We start from the raw sequence: 19967 nt of genomic DNA on the forward strand, positions 1-19967 counted from the left end.
TACTTAAGATGGCGGGGACAATTGTGGGGTGGGGGAGGGAAGAGAACTGTTTGGGAGGGATCAGGGGGTGGGATGTGTCAGGTGGGAGGCTGATCTCTACCCTAAAGCTAAAATTAACCCTGCAAGCTCCCTACAACCTACCTAATTAACCCCTTCACTGCTGGGCATAATTTACGTGTGGTGCGCAGCAGCATTTAGTGGCCTTCTAATTACCAAAAAGCAATGCCAAAGCCATATAAGTCTGCTATTTCTGAACAAAGGGGATCCCAAAGAAGCATTTACAACCATTTGTGCCTTAATTGCACAAGCTGTTTGTAAATAATTTCAGTGGGAAACCTAAAGTTTGTGACAAAATTTGTGAAAAAGTGAACTTTTTTTTTTATTTGATGACATTTGGCGGTGAAATGGTGGCATGAAATATACCAAAATGGGCCTAGATCAATACTTTGGGTTGTCTTCTAAAAAAAAATATATACATGTCAAGGGATATTCAGGTATTCCTGACAGATATCAGGGTTCCAATGTAACTAGCGCTAATTTTGAAAAAAAGTTGTTTGGAAATAGCAAAGTGCTACTTGTATTTATGGCCCTATAACTTGCAAAAAAAGTAAAGAACGTGTAAACATTGGGTATTTCTAAACTCAGGACAAAATTTAGAAACTATTTAGCATGGGTGTTTTTTGGTGGTTGTAGATGTGTAACAGATTTTGGGGGTCAAAGTTAGAAAAAGTGTGTTTTTTTCAATTTTTTCCTCATATTTTATATTTTTTTTATAGGAAATTATAAGATATGATGAAAATAATGGTATCTTTAGAAAGTCCATTTAATGGCGAGAAAAACGGTATATAATATGTGTGGGTACAGTAAACGAGTAAGAGGAAAATTACAGCTAAACACAAACACCGCAGAAATGTAAAAATAGCCATTGTCATTAAGGGTAAGAAAATTGAAAAATGGTCCGGTCATTAAGGGGTTAAAAAAGGTCTTAGATGTAATATTGTGTTCTTCTAAACTGAGGATGAGATCTAGATATTCGATATTTTGGGTTTGAATGTTGGCCGTAAATTTTAGGCCCTTGTTATTGCAGTTTAAATGTTCTATGAAATTGTTGGCCAACGATAGATCTCCTTCCCATAAGAAAATCAGATCATCTATATAACGGCCATAGAAGACCAGGTTCGCCCCAAAGTTTGCTGAATAGATGTATTTTTCTTCAAAGAAACCCATGAATAGGTTTGCAAAACTGGGGACGAACCTGGTCCCCATGGCCGTTCCTTTGATCTGTAAGTAAAAATTGTCTTGTTATATGAAATAGTTATGCTTTAAAATAAACAAAATGCTCTCTAAAATATAATCACATTGTGTGCTTGGCAAATAAATATCCTTGTGAAGATAATGTGAAATTGCTAATAAACCTAAATTGTGCGAAATGTTTGAATATAAAGAGCTGACATCACAGGTGATCCAAGAAAGATTTCTATTGTTAATATTGATTTTTTGTAAATGTTGTAGTAAATGAGTGCTATCTTTGATATATGACGGTAAAGTGACTACATGTTTTTGCAGATATTTGTCTATAAAAAAAGATAAGTTGTAAGTTAAATTTCCGATTCCAGCAATGATTGGGCGTCCTGGGGGATTTATTTTGTTTTTGTGGTTTTTGGGTAGATGATAATAGTGGGCAATACCTGGATTTTGCACTTTTAGGAAATCTCTTTCATTTTTATTCAAGATTTTTAGGGTGAACACTTTTTCTATCAGTTTTGTATAAGACTTTAGAAATGTATCAGTGGGATCTCCTTGTAGCATTTGATAATATTCCTGGTCTCCTAGAATCCTGTCTGCTTCCCTAATATAATCTGCCAAATCCTGGATAACTATTCTGCCGCCTTTGTCGGCGTCGCGGATGATGATGTTGGGGTTATTTTTAAGACTAGAAATGGCCTTTTGCTGGCTCATGAGACAATAATTTCTTTTTTTGTTCTTTGTCCTCAATAAATTGTCAAAATCTTCTAAAACCATACTGTGGTACAAATCTATATGATAATTTCCTATATTAGTGGGATTGAAATTGGATTTATTTTTAACATCGGTATGTATATATCCATCAAACAGATGATTGGTAAGATCACTAGTTTCTGAATATAGGCAAACTAAATTGTTGTTTGGTGGGCTGGTGGCATGGAATCGGTCAAAATGGTTTGGGTCATTGAAGAATCGATATGATCAGTTTTGAGTTTTTTATTTGCAAAGTATTTTTGTAGACTAAGTTTATATGTGAAATTATTTAAATACACAAAAATATCAAACATTTTGGGCTTGTTTTGTGGACAGAAAGAAAGCCCTTGTTTTAAGACTCTTTTTTCTGGGATAGATAATGAATAAGTGGACAGATTAAAGATCCCTGATCTAGTCTGGATAAGTCCTTTTTCTTGGCGGCAAGGGCTCTGCCTCTGGAACCTCGTTTTCTGTAGTGTGCGGTCTTTTGCCTGCTCTTGTATGCAGACTTTCTGTTCTTAAAAATGGAGCTACCCCTAAAAAAGGAGCTGGGCCGTGACTTGTACTAGGACTCTCTACATCTTATGAGGATTCTCTGTGTTCAATGGACAATAATCTGAATCTATTAGGATGTTCAAATGTATCTTGATACAAATTACGATGTGCATTGTTATGATGAAAGTTGAATTCAGTGTTTACAGATATAGATGTTGGTTCTCTTAGTGAATGTGTATTCGGTGTAGCATATTCTGGATGTTGATAATGATAACTATTGTTATTTTGTCTTCCATAATAGGAGTCTTTGTTACAGGACAATTGTCCTCCCGATTGTTGATTATGTTGTGGTTGAAATGATTTGTTGTAATTGTATTGATGTGCTTGTTTGTAATTGTGTTGTTGTGCTTGTGTATATTGGTATGAGTGTTGTGTTTGTGTTTGGTGGTTGTGATTATGGTTGTAATGAGTTCTGTAATCGTGTTGGTTCCTGTTGGGTCCACCATTATAATTGTGATAATGTTGTGATCTGTTGTGATTTGTGTTGGAATTGTGAGATATTTTGTTGTGATGCCAAGGATTGGTGGTGTATGATTGTGAAGATGTGTGCATGGTGTTAGTTGCAGTAAATGATGTCTTATGCCTTTTGTTATTTCCCCTATGTTGGACCTTGGTCCATTCGCTCTGACTGTTTGAATTATTAGCTATGTGTTCTTGCGTGTCGTTCTTACGATTATATGTGTATACACAGTCATTGGTATAGTCTTCATGATCTCTCTGTAATTTCTTATTCTTGTTAGAGACTACATTTTCTTGATATCTATCAGTCCTTTCACTGATATCCTTGTTAATTTTGTTATATTCAGGATTTGTTGGTAGACTCTTAAATCTGTTTGAATTTTTTCTATATTTACACTGCACTGATTGTAAAGTTGTCTCCTATGGTCTATTAAAATTTTGATGAGGTTAAAAGAACATTCATCTAACGCTTCATACCATCTTTTGATGGTTGCTGCATCATCTTTGAATGAGCAATGTTTCTACTTTCTACTTTTGTATTATAGAATAGGGTAGATAATTTTTTATTTTGGGGGGCTTTTTTATTTTATTAGGGGGCTTAGATTAGGTGTAATTAGTTTAAACTGCTTGTAATTCTTTTTTATTTTTTTGTAATTTAGTGTTTGTTTTTTTGTGTTATAGAATAGTTTATTTTATTGTATTTTATTTTAGATAATTGTAGGTAATTTATTTAATTTATTTAATGATAGTGTAGTGTTAGGTTTAATTGTAACTTAGGTTAGGATTTATTTTACAGATAATTTTGTATTTATTTTAGCTAGGTAGCTATTAAATCGTTATTATCTATGTAATAGCTATTGAACCTAGTTAAAATAAATACAAAGTTGCCTGTAAAATAAATATAAATCCTAAAATAGCTACAATGTAACTATTAGTTATATTGTAGCTATATTAGGGTTTATTTTATAGGTACGTATTTAGTTTTAAATAGGAATAATTTAGTTAATTTTAGGAATACAGGGAGTGCAGAATTATTAGGCAAATGAGTATTTTGACCACATCATCCTCTTTGTGCATGTTGTCTTACTCCAAGCTGTATAGGCTCGAAAGCCTACTACCAATTAAGCATATTAGGTGATGTGCATCTCTGTAATGAGAAGGGGTGTGGTCTAATGACATCAACACCCTATATCAGGTGTGCATAATTATTAGGCAACTTCCTTTCCTTTGGCAAAATGGGTCAAAAGAAGGACTTGACAGGCTCAGAAAAGTCAAAAATAGTGAGATATCTTGCAGAGGGATGCAGCACTCTTAAAATTGCAAAGATTCTGAAGCGTGATCATCGAACAATCAAGCGTTTCATTCAAAATAGTCAACAGGGTCGCAAGAAGCGTGTGGAAAAACCAAGGCGCAAAATAACTGCCCATGAACTGAGAAAAGTCAAGCGTGCAGCTGCCAAGATGCCACTTGCCACCAGTTTGGCCATATTTCAGAGCTGCAACATCACTGGAGTGCCCAAAAGCACAAGGTGTGCAATACTCAGAGACATGGCCAAGGTAAGAAAGGCTGAAAGACGACCACCACTGAACAAGACACACAAGCTGAAACGTCAAGACTGGGCCAAGAAATATCTCAAGACTGATTTTTCTAAGGTTTTATGGACTGATGAAATGAGAGTGAGTCTTGATGGGCCAGATGGATGGGCCCGTGGCTGGATTGGTAAAGGGCAGAGATCTCCAGTCCGACTCAGACGCCAGCAAGGTGGAGGTGGAGTACTGGTTTGGGCTGGTATCATCAAAGATGAGCTTGTGGGGCCTTTTCGGGTTGAGGATGGAGTCAAGCTCAACTCCCAGTCCTACTGCCAGTTTCTGGAAGACACCTTCTTCAAGCAGTGGTACAGGAAGAAGTCTGCATCCTTCAAGAAAAACATGATTTTCATGCAGGACAATGCTCCATCACACGCGTCCAAGTATTCCACAGCGTGGCTGGCAAGAAAGGGTATAAAAGAAGAAAATCTAATGACATGGCCTCCTTGTTCACCTGATCTGAACCCCATTGAAAACCTGTGGTCCATCATCAAATGTGAGATTTACAAGGAGGGAAAACAGTACACCTCTCTGAACAGTGTCTGGGAGGCTGTGGTTGCTGCTGCACGCAATGTTGATGGTGAACAGATCAAAACACTGACAGAATCCATGGATGGCAGGCTTTTGAGTGTCCTTGCAAAGAAAGGTGGCTATATTGGTCACTGATTTGTTTTTGTTTTGTTTTTGAATGTCAGAAATGTATATTTGTGAATGTTGAGATGTTATATTGGTTTCACTGGTAAAAATAAATAATTGAAATGGGTATATATTTGTTTTTTGTTAAGTTGCCTAATAATTATGCACAGTAATAGTCACCTGCACACACAGATATCCCCCTAAAATAGCTATAACTAAAAACAAACTAAAAACTACTTCCAAAACTATTCAGCTTTGATATTAATGAGTTTTTTGGGTTCATTGAGAACATGGTTGTTGTTCAATAATAAAATTAATTCTCAAAAATACAACTTGCCTAATAATTCTGCACTCCCTGTATTATTTTGTTTAATATAAATTATATTTATGTTAGGGGGTGCTAGGGTTAGGGTTAGAGTTAGGTTTAGGGGTTAATAACTTTATTATAGTAGTGGCGTTGGTGCAGGCGGGAGATTAGGGGTTAATAATTGTAGGTAGGTGGCAGCGATGTTAGGGAGGGCAGATTAGGGGTTAATACTATTTATTCTAGGGTTTGCAAGGCGGGAGTGTGGCGGTTTAGGGGTTAATACATTTATTATAGTGGCGGCGAGGTCCGGTCTGCAGATTAGCGGTTAATAAGTGTAGTTAGGTAGCGGCAACGTTGGGGGCAGATTAGGTGTTAATAAATATAATATAGGGGTCAGCGATGTTAGGGGCAGCAGATTAGGGGTTTATAGGGATAATGTAGGTGGCGGCGGTGTCCGGTCGGCAGATTAGGGGTTAAATTTTTTTATTAGAGTGGCGGCGATGTGGGGGGGCCTCGGTTTAGGGGTACATAGATAGTTTATGGGTGTTAGTGTACTTTAGAGCACAGTAGTTAAGAGCTTTATATTCAGGCGTTAGCCCATAAAGCTCTTAACTACTGACTTTTTTTGTCGTTAGGAGTCTTGTCGGTAGAGGGTCTACCGCTCACTTCTCCCAATACCGGCATTAGGCAGATCCCATTGAAAAGATAGGATACGCAAATGGCGTAAGGGGATCTGCGGTAGCCTGGAATCGCGGTAGGGAAGTGAGCGGTAGACCCTTTCCTGCCTGACTCTAAATACCAGCGGGCGGTAAAAAGCAGCGTTAGGACCCCTTAACGCTGCTTTTGACGGCTAACGAAGAAATCTAAATCTAGCCAAATGTGTTTCCAATGACTTGTTATACAAGCAGCAGGGTAAAAATGGATGGAAATTGCTCCTTTATGTTTATTTTGTATATGAATTAACATTTTTCTCATTGAAACCACAAAAATTCAAATGGGCAGAATTTGCAGAGAGAGCAGTCCTCCTTTTTTAGAATATAAAACAAAAAATGAGTGGCACTCCAAAGGAGCCTATGGATCATAAAAGCTCAGAATAAATCATGTCAAACAACAATGTAATATAAGCAATATCAGTTTATCGCACAAATAATAAAATTATTAAATGGTTGTGGCCACAATCCTAAATATAAATCATAGATATGAAAGCTTAATACATAAATAGTACTGGATCCAGCAAATACAAATCTAGTAAATTCTATTATACAAGAGAACAAAGTCCTCTAAATAGTATAAAAAGTTCTGCTTGTGTGGCTTTTAAGCTCACCAGACAACATCTTAGTTAAATAAACAATTGCCCTTCCCGATACTCAGTCAGTAACAGGATTATATCCAATGTCTATGGAAAGACCTTGCCGGACCTCCTATGGCACTCCTCTTCTCCAAATGTGAAAGAATGGAGTCCGTATAAACCAACTGTGTGGAGATCTCCTGCTTCCATTGGAGTTACAGTGTCTTCCAACCGTTATTGCCTTCCTTATGAGTTTTAAGTCATGTGGCCTATTGGCAACCGGTATTGATCTGTCCTGTCCAGTCTACTATGTAAAAGTAAAATTTTAAATCCACTCTTGTATCTGGAGTGGAATACAGATTTTACATTTACACAGTAAAAGAAACCTACCCGGAAACTCAACTCCTCTTGTGCTCTTAATCCCTTATAACTATTGTCCTCCCTTATGCTTATTCTCACTCCCCTCACACAGATATTTAATCCTTTCCTTAACACCCAGTGTACACTCGGCAAGCACTACAGACATACAAAAAATAGTTTCATAAATATGAATAGCTGAGTTACAGCTCAAAAATAATTGTATATTTATTTATTTTAATCTTTTTTTTATGCTTCACATGTTTGTCATGTTACTCTGTTTTGTTTTTTGTTTTTTTTGCTAAAAAGTATCTATTAACCCTTTTGGGTGGTCACAAAACTACACACAAGTATGTTTTTTCACTTACATTGATGGTGCTATTGGGGGAACTGGTATTATATTCATATAAGTGGTTGTACTGAAAACGTAAAAGCTTTAAGTGCTTTGACAGCTGAATAAACCATAAGGACAAAGTTAAATTAGATTATACATTTACCCCAGACCCCTTATGGAATAGGTAACTTTCCAGTAAAAGCATCATTTGTTTTACTAGGTCATGGAAATCCAATGCTTCTTTTCTATGTTTTTCATTATTTTAATGTGAAAAGTGATATGCAGAGAAAGGGAATACTTACTCTTACTCTGATGACATTTATTTCCACAGCCAGCAACATGCCATATAAAATCGCTAGGAGTCCGGTTAGACAGACACGCAGCTCTAAAAAGCCCACTCCATTGTCACAAAACTTGACAAATTTGATGGTTTTTGTTATGAAGGCCAACGTCCAATAAACTAGCAAGGCTGGAAAAAAAAATTAAAACAGTATTGAATGGAGATACTTAAAAGCAATAACATATAACAAAAAATAAGGATCTAAAAGTTTCATGAAAGTCTGATATTTTCTTTGTAGAATAATTTAAAAATGCATTAACAAGTCCTAATAAGTGAGTTGTGCCCAGAATGTATTTGTCATGTAACATATTTAAAATGTTAATCCTTATTTAATAATTCTCCACATTTTTATCAATTTATTAACTATACTTTCATATTTATGACAGCAAATTTGAGTTGCTCATATCCAAATAATACTGGTGGTGCATGATGCAACAAACCAATTGAATCTCTCAACCTGTCACTTGTGTATTGTATTCCTTAATTGATTAAGAATAACTAAAATGTTATTTAATAGCTAGTGATTTTATGTGTTTGAAACAACATTTATTAACATTCTCACTTTTGAAACAATTTTATAAAAATGAACACAACATTCAGCCTGAGGAAACAGCCTTTATGGACAAGAAACGCGTTGCTGTTTAAAATATGTAATTTATAGTATACGTAAAGCTAAATGTTTTAATGGATTATATTAAATAAAAAGATTCAAATAGTCTTAACCATATCAATGTGGTTTGGGAAGTGCTATCAGAACTTGCATGGAGTTAGCTGAGGAATTCTGAAGCCTCAACCTACTTTTAGACAACTTTAGGAAAGTGTGAGTTCCCTGACATTTAAATTTGAGGTTGTTATATTTGAGCTGTTGCTTATCTGTGATTATACACGTTGGGGTTGTTGTGTTTGAGCTGTTGCTTATCTGTGATTATACACGTTGGGGTTGTTGTGTTTGAGCTGTTGCTTATCTGTGATTATACACGTTGGGGTTGTTGTGTTTGAGCTGTTGCTTATCTGTGATTATACACGTTGGGGTTGTTGTGTTTGAGCTGTTGCTTATCTGTGATTATACACGTTGGGGTTGTTGTGTTTAAACTGTCGCTTATCTGTGATTATATACATTGGGGTTGTTGTGTTTGAGCTGTCGCTTATCTGTGATTATACACATTGGGGTTGTTATGTTTGAGCTGTCACTTCTCTGTGATTATACACGTTGGGGTTGTTGTGTTTGAGCTGTCACTTATCTGTGATTATACACATTGGGGTTGTTGTGTTTGAGATGTTGCTTATCTGTGATTATACACGTTGGGGTTGTTGTGTTTGAGCTGTTGCTTATCTGTGATTATACACGTTGGGGTTATTGTGTTTGAGCTGTCGCTTATCTGTGATTATACACGTTGGGGTTGTTGTGTTTGAGCTGTCACTTATCTGTGATTATACACGTTGGGGCTGTTGTGTTTGAGCTGTCACTTATCTGTGATTATACACGTTGGGGTTATTGTGTTTGAGCTGTCGCTTATCTGTGATTATACACATTGGGGTTGTTGTGTTTGAGCTGTCACTTATCTGTGATTATACACATTGGGGCTGTTGTGTTTGAGCTGTCACTTATCTGTGATTATACACGTTGGGGTTGTTGTGTTTGAGCTGTTGCTTATCTGTGATTATACACGTTGGGGTTGTTGTGTTTGAGCTGTCACTTATCTGTGATTATACACGTTGGGGTTGTTGTGTTTGAGCTGTTGCTTATCTGTGATTATACACGTTGGGGTTGTTGTGTTTGAGCTGTTGCTTATCTGTTATAATACATGTTGGGGTTGTTGTGTTTGAGCTGTTGCTTATCTGTGATTATACACGTTGGGGTTGTTGTGTTTGAGCTGTTGCTTATCTGTGATTATACACGTTGGGGTTGTTGTGTTTGAGCTGTTGCTTATCTGTGATTATACACGTTGGGGTTGTTGTGTTTGAGCTGTTGCTTATCTGTGATTATACACGTTGGGGTTGTTGTGTTTAAACTGTCGCTTATCTGTGATTATATACATTGGGGTTGTTGTGTTTGAGCTGTCGCTTATCTGTGATTATACACATTGGGGTTGTTATGTTTGAGCTGTCACTTCTCTGTGATTATACACGTTGGGGTTGTTGTGTTTGAGCTGTCACTTATCTGTGATTATACACATTGGGGTTGTTGTGTTTGAGCTGTTGCTTATCTGTGATTATACACGTTGGGGTTGTTGTGTTTGAGCTGTTGCTTATCTGTGATTATACACGTTGGGGTTATTGTGTTTGAGCTGTCGCTTATCTGTGATTATACACATTGGGGTTGTTGTGTTTGAGCTGTCACTTATCTGTGATTATACACGTTGGGGCTGTTGTGTTTGAGCTGTCACTTATCTGTGATTATACACGTTGGGGTTATTGTGTTTGAGCTGTCGCTTATCTGTGATTATACACATTGGGGTTGTTGTGTTTGAGCTGTCACTTATCTGTGATTATACACGTTGGGGCTGTTGTGTTTGAGCTGTCACTTATCTGTGATTATACACGTTGGGGTTGTTGTGTTTGAGCTGTTGCTTATCTGTGATTATACACGTTGGGGTTGTTGTGTTTGAGCTGTCACTTATCTGTGATTATACACGTTGGGGTTGTTGTGTTTGAGCTGTTGCTTATCTGTGATTATACACGTTGGGGTTGTTGTGTTTGAGCTGTTGCTTATCTGTTATAATACATGTTGGGGTTGTTGTGTTTGAGCTGTCACTTATCTGTGATTATACACATTGGGGTTGGTGTGTTTGATACTCTATGTCAGACATCCTCAAACTTGGCCCTCTAGATGTTTTGGAACTTCATTACCCATGATGCTCAGCCAGCTGATATGCTGGCTGAGCATCATGGGAAAAGAAGCTCCAAAACCTCTCGAGGGCCAAGTTTGAGGATGTCTGCCCTATGTGATCACCTATCTGTGATTATATATGTTGAGGTTTGGCGTGTTCTATATGCTATGGGTCACCCCCTGTCTTTTATTTTTCTTCTAGAGAATTATTTTTGCATTAGAATGTACTATTTAATTTATTATGTATTTTAATCAAATAGTTTTTACATTTTAAGTGCTAACTTGTCTAAAACTGATTAAAATTTAATTATTATTTTTTTTTTATTATTATTACATACAAAAAACAAAATAAAAGAGGAATATAAGCAAAAGCTCAAGACATACAAACAAATGAAAGGAAAATTCTTCTTATCTCAAGTATAATAACATTTCCCGGACAGCCCCAAATCAAAAGAAAAAAAAAAAAATAATTAATTATATTTCTCTCCCCCGCCCCATCTCCCCCAATCCCTTCTCTAATTTAGCTTAATATTAATAATTTGTTCTATGTAATGTACAAAATCATTTCCCTGGAAACGCACAAAGACCTTCCATTTTCTACAGAATTTTTCTCTTGAGGACCCCCCCTAGTTTTAATTCGTAAGCAGCTTTAATTGATGAGTCTAGTAATACTTTCCTCACTTCTGAAATGGGCAGTGTCTTACAGGAAATCCAGTATTTAAAAAAAAGTGTTCTAATAATTAGTATTGCTACTAATATAAAATTAACATCTTTGTCCCAGGAGACATGAGATCTCAAGAAAAGGATAGAATCTCTTGTTAGCTGAATTTTCTTTTTTACTATATTAGAAAGAAAAATATTCCACCTTCATCCAAAATTGGTTTAACTTAGGGCAACCCCAAAATAAATGATTCAGATCTGGATCCTGAGAGTGGCATTTGGAACAGAGATTAAGTACATTCTTATTCCACTTAGCCACTCTCCGTGGGGTTAAATAATCTCTGTGTATCACTCTAAATTGAATTTCCCTATAATAAGATGAAGAAAACAACTTTTGAGTAGTCTTCAAACTCTTTAAAAGTATTGTATCGAGGTCAGGTAAGTCGACCATTGTTGTCCACTGGGAAGTCAAATCTAATACTACTGATGTTTCTTCTAAAGACAATAAAAATTTGTAAATAAAGGATAACAATCCCTTCTTCACTTTTACCACATCAACCAGCGGATGTTGTTCCCACATCTGGGGAGCCAGACTCATTAATTTAAGAATGTAACTTTTCACTTGTATAAAATAGAACATATGTTTTTTTGTGTATTTCCGGAAAAATCTCTTGAAATCTATCAAATATATATACTTTATTTAAATTGAAATCATAGAAGTCTTTCACTATCAGTGGTCTCTCTGGTAACCATTTTTTAAAAATGTCCATCATATTGCCTAAAGGGAAATGTGTATTGCCAATTATCGGCAACTATTTTGAGATATTCTACCTCGTTCCAACAGATTTAGATAGTTTTCTCCAAACTATTATTATGTCTCTATACAGAGGGTGCTCCAATAATCTCTTTCCTAATTCTTTATTCGAAGCAAACAAAACATAGTTTAAGGAAAGCGGGGCACAGACTTGATTCTCTAGAATCTCATCAGAGTATAAAAAAGACCTTGTTAACCAATCCACAGGAAATTGTAGAATAGCAGCCTGATTATAGCTTTCTAAATTAGGTAAAGCCAGCCCACCTTTATCATAGGGCTGGTATAGCTTGGCTAGTTTCAGTCTCAGTTTTCTCCCACTCCATAGAAACAATCTTAATGATTGATTAAAGAGCCGTAGATCAGCCTTATTTATCAAAAGAGGAAACATCCTCAAGGTATACAGAATCTTAGGGACAATGAACATCTTGAAAAGAGCTATCTTGCCCGTCAGGGAAACCGGGAGTGATACCCACAATTTTAGTTTCTCTCTACTATCCCTCAGTAATGTTACAAAATTATCTTTATACCAATCCGCTATATTAGCAGAAATCTTCAGCCCCAAATACTCCAGAGCATTGGTTTCTATAAACTGAAAGGATTGTGATTCCTCTGGATTACGCTTCAACCACATAATTTTAGATTTTGAGAGGTTTGTTTTATACCCTGAAGCCATGCCATATTGTTCAAGCAGCCTTACAATAGCACCAATTTGACTCCTTGGTTCGGCAACGAATAGCAAAAGATAATCTGCAAATAAAGCAGTTTTAAATTTTACCTGATCTATATTAATTCCGATCAACAAGTCTCTCAATCTAATAGCCAAAGGCTCCATTAAAAGATCAAATAATAGTGGGGACATCGGACATCCCTGCCGAGTGCCTCTAGTTAACTTAAAACAATCTGACATAGAATTATTAATCAATAAAGAGGCCTTAATATCTGAGTAAACATTGACAATAAAATCCTTAAAAAGACCCCTAAATCTAAATTTCTCCAGCACCTGGATCAGGAAGGGCCACTCCACCCTGTCGAAGACCTTCTCTGCATCCAAGGATAGCAGGAAGGCCTCCGGCAGGGCAGAGCGATCCCCCCATATCGGCAAATTACCTGTAGAATTTTCCTTACATTCAGCTCCGTCGCTCTACCAGTGACAAAACCTGCCTGATCCTGATGCACAATCGCTGGTAACAAAGGTTTCAATCTTTCAGCCAATAACTTCATCAATATTTTATAATCAAGGTCAAGCAGAGAAATGGGTCTATATGAGGTCATCTCTAATGGATCTTTGTTAGCCTTTGGAATTAAGATTATATTAGCCCTCTTAAAGTTCTCCGAGATCTGCTTTTTGTTCCAAAATATGTATTGTAGAGGTCAGTCAGTACTGGGCCTATCTCTGTTCGCAAGATTTGATAAAATTCAACCGGGAGGCAATCTGGGCTAGGAGATTTTCCTCTAGCCATTGAATTGATGGTTCTTTGAATTTCCCTCTCTGTTATTGGTTGGTTCAAACCCTCACAGTCTTCTACTGAGATTTTAGGGAAATAGATCTCCTCCAGAAAACTTTTAATACCTTCTGGATCCAGACATTGAGATGTATATAAATCAGTGTAGAAACTTTGAAATAGTTGCGATATTTGACCTTGATTTATATACACTTGATCCTTCTCTTTTATCGCTGCTACCGATTTCCTCCTAGATTGTCTTTTAAACAAAGAGGCCATATATTTACCAACTTTATTGCCATATTTAGCAAATCTGGCACTGTTCTTATGTAAAAGTACCTGTGCCTCTCCCAAAAGGAATGTCTCCCTTTCTTTCTTTACCTGGAATTAATTGTCTATGTTCAGCTTACAAGGTCTTTCCAAAAACAGAGTTTATGCCTCCCTTACTTTATCTGAGAGGTCTTTATCTTTCCTAAGATTCTCTTTTTTTAATTTTGCCAGGTAGCTAGAGATTTCCGATTTCAGATAAGCTTTAGCAGTTTCCCAAAAGAGCTGAACATTATCTCTACAATGACTTTTGAAAGATCTGTAATCTTCCCATGTTTTAGTTAGAAAAGCCTTAAAGCTAATAGAATCTCGCAGGTATGTCGGAAAGAAAAAAAAGAGTTAAATAAAAATCTCCTTTTCACCGCAATAGTTAGAGTAACCGGAGCATGATCCAAAAACTAAAGTCTCCAATAATACATTTCTCAACCTTAGGAACTAACACATCCGAAATCAGAAAAAGATCTAAGCTTGACAGCGTATTGTGGGTCTTAGAACAACACGTATACTCAAGACTATTAGGATTTAACAATCTCCATATATCAACTAGCTTTACTGAATTATGGAGTAGATTGAATATTTTCTTTTCGAAATTCAACTGGGCAGGTTTAAATTTGGCTTTCATACTCCGAGTTCCCACTCTCTTTCTGTCCAAGTATGAGTTTGGTGTAACATTAAAATCCCCTACCAGTATAATTTTGGCTTTAGGAAATTTAAACATTTTCTTCACTAATAGGTTCCAAAATTTTTCATTGGAGACATTAGGGCCATAGATATTAACTAATAAATATTCTTCCTCTTCAATAGAGAATCTAATAATCAAATATCTTCCCTCTCTATCTATAGATGTATTCAAGATTTTATATTCCAACCTTGTATGGAATAAAACCATCACTCCGCTAGACGATTTTTTATAAGATGAAAAAAAGGATTCTCCCAACCAACAAGCTCTGATCTTTCTATGTTCTTTATCTGATAAATGGGTTTCCTGTAGACACACTATGTCAAAGTCTTTTTTTCCCAAAAGATTCAAAACTGCTTTCCTTTTTATTGGGTAATGAATCCCCCCTATATTCCACGTTAATATTTTAACCATCTATCCTAAAGAAGGGAGCCATTAAAGGAGGGGAGAGGAGAGAGAAGAAAAAAAAACAAAAAACCTTAAATTCATGTGTAAATAACACAATTAAACCCCTACTTTTGTATCTATGCATTCTAATATCTCTTTTCCAGAGAAATTTCCCCATGACAAACCATAAAGCCCTTATTGTTATATTCATACAATATAGCAAATTTCTATAACTAAATTCTCTTAATCTATTAAACCCTCTGTTCTTCCATAGTGAGATACCCATTTGTGTTATACCTTCTTTCACAGGTTTATTAAAAAAAAAAACATTACAAGCATCCAAAAGGTGCGTGCTAAAGTCTTTAAACCTCTTGTGTTCAGAATCGTGCCTTTTTTACACATACCTATGATTTCTTTCTATCTATACAAACATTAATTGTGTCCATAAAGAAAAAAAGTCTCTTAAACTTATACAAAATTATTCTCTTCCTAATAGAACAACTGTGTTTCACAATTTGTCTTTAAAAAAAAAAGAAGACATTACAAGCATCCAAAAAGTGCGTGCTAAAATCTTTAAACCTCTTGTGTTCAAAATCGTGCCTTTTTTACACATGCCTATGATTGCTTTCTATCTATACAAACATTAATTGTGTCCATAAAGAAAAAAACTCTCTTAAATTTGTACAAAATAATTCTCTTCCTAATAAAACAACTGTGTTTCACAATTTGACTTTTGTTTCTTTCATCTCTCTTTCCTTCTTTTTTAACCATTCCCATTAAGTCTACAATAGAAAGCAACTCTCTTATGGGAGAGAGAAGAGAAAAAGAATGAAAGAGCGAAAAAAAAAAACCCTTCCGTTCAAAAGTGAGGAGCATCATAGATAAAAATAAAAATCTCAAAAAAAAAAAGAAAAGAAAAAAAAGAACCTCCCCTTCTGTTCAAAAGAGAGGAGCATCGTAGAAAAAAGAAAAATCTCTTAAAAAAAAAAAAAAAAATTTTTTTTTTTTTTACTATATAACTTTTCAATCCGGGAAAAAAAAAAGAAGAAAAAAATTTTTTTTTGCTTAATGAACAACATACTAGACATACACACACAAATACATAAACAGAAGAATGTAAAGAAGGCTCTCATTAAACCATCCCCTTCTTTGATTCATTTTCTAAAAAGGAAAGGGCTGCTTCTGGAGAGTCAAAAAAGAGGAAGTCCGTGCCAGATTTTATCCTGAGTCTAGCTGGATACAACAGGGAGAAGAACCTCTTTTCAGCCACTAGGCGAGAACATATAGGCGAGAATTGTTTTCTTTTCAGTGAAACTTCAGTAGAAAAGTCCTGGAAGAGCAGGATCTTCGCTCCTTGATAATATAGATTCTGTTGTTTCCTGTAGGCTCTCAGGATCTCACTTTTTCCCTGGAAATTTAAAAACTTCGCTATCACTGGCCTTGGTCTCCTATCAGTTGTTGTTGACTGATCTCTCTCTCTTCCCATTCTGTGTATTCTTTCGATTGTAAAGATATTCTCCCTGGGATTTAAACCCAATAACTCAGTAATAGCCTGTTCCACAAACTTTTTTAGGTCTTGGGGTCTCAAAGATTCGGGGATACCAATTAAGCGCAGATTGCTCCGCCTAGACCTATTTTCCATCTCGTCAATTTTGTTGGTCAGGGATATATTTTGTTTCAGCAGAGCCTCCATCTGAAGTTGCACCTTAATCTGGGTATCCTCGCATTTTGAAATCCGTTGTTCCATTTCTTTTATTCTCTCTGCCTGATTTTTCAGCTCCTCCAAAATTGTATGCAATCTTATATGTATTTCTTCCAATTTAGGGCCTATTAAAGCAGAAACCAGTGTTGCAATTTCCCCAGCATAAGAGGTGTCAGGGATCCTGTCTTCCCTTAACGATTTATTCGCAGAGTTAATTGAATTGGCAGCCTTGTTGCTTTTTTATCTACTTGTTTTATTTTTGGTGACATTTTACCTTGGTTGAGATATTTCTCCATATATCTGATAAAGTGATTCAAGCTCAAAACTGGTGGCTCAAACTTGTTATCAACACAGACCAGAATGACAAATCTCACAGGCCTCTTTCACACCATTTACAATCCGTAACCAATTCTCTTTTCCTTTCTTTTCCCCCTCTTTCTTTTCATTTCTTTAAGTCAAAAAGGTTTAGGGGATAAAAAACTTATGCCAGTCCCTGGGGAACTCAAATTTCTGTCAATTTTAATTTTAGCAGAGGAATTTCAGGAAGGTAGGAAACCCCCCCCCCCCCCCCCAAAAAAAAAAGCTAAGCATTTATACTTTCCAGCTCAGCAACCCTCCTTAGCATAGGAGGGACAGGAAAACAGTAATAACAACAGTTCTCCTATTGTAGGAATCAATAAACTAATTCCTACCTTCCCACCTTTCTCTTTTCTCCTCCCTTGGCTCAATGATTTCCTAAGATCTTCCTGGATCTCTCTCCTTACTCCTTTCTTCAGGGGGTTAAAGGCCTCCCCTATGGAGGCAACTCTGTGGCTTCCAGGTGTTCCACCCGCTCCTTCTACACCAGGAAAAGGACTCAGGGTTGGTCGGCAGCCCAAAAAGAACACAGGCTACTGGACCCTTCCTATACCGCTGTAAGTAGCAGCTTGCACGGTCCTCCGTGCCACAGCCTCTCCCTTGCCGTCCCCTGCATCAGATATATCAGTCCAGGTGTATCCCACAATTGAGCCACAACGCCTCCTGACACTCCAGGCAGAGATGCTCCCAAGGGCCCACCACACCTCAGAATTGGCACCAGACGCAGCTTCCTCTCCACCGCTATCGTGTCCGCGCCTCCATCTGGGCTCACGCTGTGCTATGCTGCATGATGACGTCACAGCGTTCCCCCATATTGGCCACATAAAATTAATATATATGTTAACAGTGTATTTACATGTTTATATTAATGAATGTAAGCACATACCTATATCCATAAATACTCATATATCCATAAGTACACATATATACAAATACACCTTTGATCCCTCCCAGTGTCACACCCATTCACGGATTAGAACCTAGATCTCATAGTCCCCAGCCTGCTTCTCTAATCCTGCCACCAGAGGGCTTTGCATTTGCATGAAGTTTTTGGAGACCCGTTACCTGCAGAGGATTACTCTCTGGCTCTACCTGTTTGTCATCTGCAGGTAGCTTTGCAATCAGCTTCCCTATAAAAGGCTGCTTTACAATCCACTCCCTGCTGTGAAATAAGGATTCATCCTGTTCCAGTGTTAGGGCCTCTGATGTTGCCTGTATTTCCTGTTTGGTTACTGAACCTGGCTTGTTCTCTGACTACCCTTTTGGATCTTCCTTGGCTTTGATGAATGATTGCACTGCTTTTCGGTTTACTGAACCTGGCCTTGTACCCTGTTTATTCTATTGGATTCTCCCTGGATTTGGTGACTGTTCTGACTGCTCTCAGGTATCAGACCCTTGGCGTGTCTCCTGACTATCCTCTCTGTACCAGCCTGTCTCTGCTTTCTGTGGCATCATCCTGCTTCCCTGGGATCCTGTTTCAGTGCCTAGCCCTACAGAGGGCACTTACTAAGTTCCTTTATCCAGCACATGAACCCAAGCGCTGCTAAGCATATTTGCACAGTTCCAGTCACCTACTCCTGCATCTAAGCTCTGACAAGTTCCAGTATCCTGCACATGTTTTGCATAGAGTCTCTGCTACCAGTGTTCAGGTATCCACAGTGGGCCCTGCCAAATCTTGTGTCTCCAGCCTGCCACATCAGTACCTGTCTATCCTGTGTCTCCAGCCTGTCTTAGCAGTACCTGTCTATCTTGTGTCTCCAGCCTGTCACAGCAGTACCTGTCTATCTTGTGTCTCCAGTCTGTCACAGCAGTACCTGTCTATCTTGTGTCTCCAGCCTGTCTTAGCAGTACCTGTCTATCTTGTGTATCCAGCCTGTCTCAGCAGTACATGTCTATCCTGTGTCTCGAGCCTGTCACAGCAGTAGCTGTCTATCCTGTGTCTCCAGCCTGTCACAGCAGTAGCTGTCTATCCTGTGTCTCCAGCCTGTCACAGCAGTAGCTGTCTATCCTGTGTATCCTGCCTGTAACAGCAGTAGCTGCCTATCCTGTGTCTCCTGCCTGTCACAGCAGTAGCTGCCTATCCTGTGTCTCCTGCCTGTCACAGCAGTAGCTGCCTATCCTGTGTCTCCTGCCTGTCACAGCAGTTGCTGCCTATCCTGTGTCTCCAGCCTGTCACAACAGTAGCTGTCTATCCTGTGTCTCCAGCCTGTCACAGCAGTAGCTGCCTATCCTGTGTCTCCTGCCTGTCACAGCAGTAGCTGCCTATCCTGTGTCTCCTGCCTGTCACAGCAGTTGCTGCCTATCCTGTGTCTCCTGCCTGTCACAGCAGTAGCTGTCTATCCTGTGTCTCCTGCCTGTCACAGCAGTAGCTGCCTATCCTGTGTCTCCTGCCTGTCACAGCAGTAGCTGTCTATCCTGTGTCTCCAGCCTGTCACAGCAGTAGCTGTCTATCCTGTGTCTCCTGCCTGTCACAGCAGTAGCTGCCTATCCTGTGTCTCCAGCCTGTCACAGCAGTAGCTGTCTATCCAGTCCAGTGGGCACCTCCTGTGTTAAGCCTAAGTTTGTACTCCTGTTCCTGGCCCTAGTGTGGGCATTACCTCAGACTCTAGTTCTGGTGTGGGAATGCCTGCTCACTTACCCTGCTTCCAGCCTCCAAATCTCCAGTTTCCTGTACAATACACTTATTATTATTATTATTATTATTATTATTCTTTATTTATAAATTGCCGACAGATTCCACAGCGCTGCCCATGGGTACAAGGATAACAGTACAATTGAGAAACAATACGATAAAAGACAATATTTTTACAGACAAATACAGGGGGAATTGAGGGCCCTATTTCCGTGGGAACTTACAATCTAGATACTTGCTTGTCTGTTTCTTAAACATGCCTAATAGGGGTAATTCC

At 37.8% G+C, this 19967-nt stretch overlaps 1 protein-coding gene across 5 annotated transcripts in view; it reads right to left on the reverse strand.

Moving 5' to 3' along the window:
• Positions 1-19967, reverse strand: part of ABCC8 (ATP binding cassette subfamily C member 8) — a 594664-nt gene that overhangs the window by 447953 nt on the left and 126744 nt on the right. For all 5 annotated transcript variants that reach the window (XM_053720647.1, XM_053720648.1, XM_053720646.1 and 2 more), the window contains exon 4: positions 7823-7989. In XM_053720647.1, coding sequence (XP_053576622.1) covers positions 7823-7989 — 167 coding nt within the window. The remainder of the gene's footprint in view (positions 1-7822; positions 7990-19967) is intronic.

This window comes from Bombina bombina, chromosome 7 (assembly GCF_027579735.1).
Source record: "Bombina bombina isolate aBomBom1 chromosome 7, aBomBom1.pri, whole genome shotgun sequence".
NCBI lineage: Eukaryota > Metazoa > Chordata > Amphibia > Anura > Bombinatoridae > Bombina > Bombina bombina.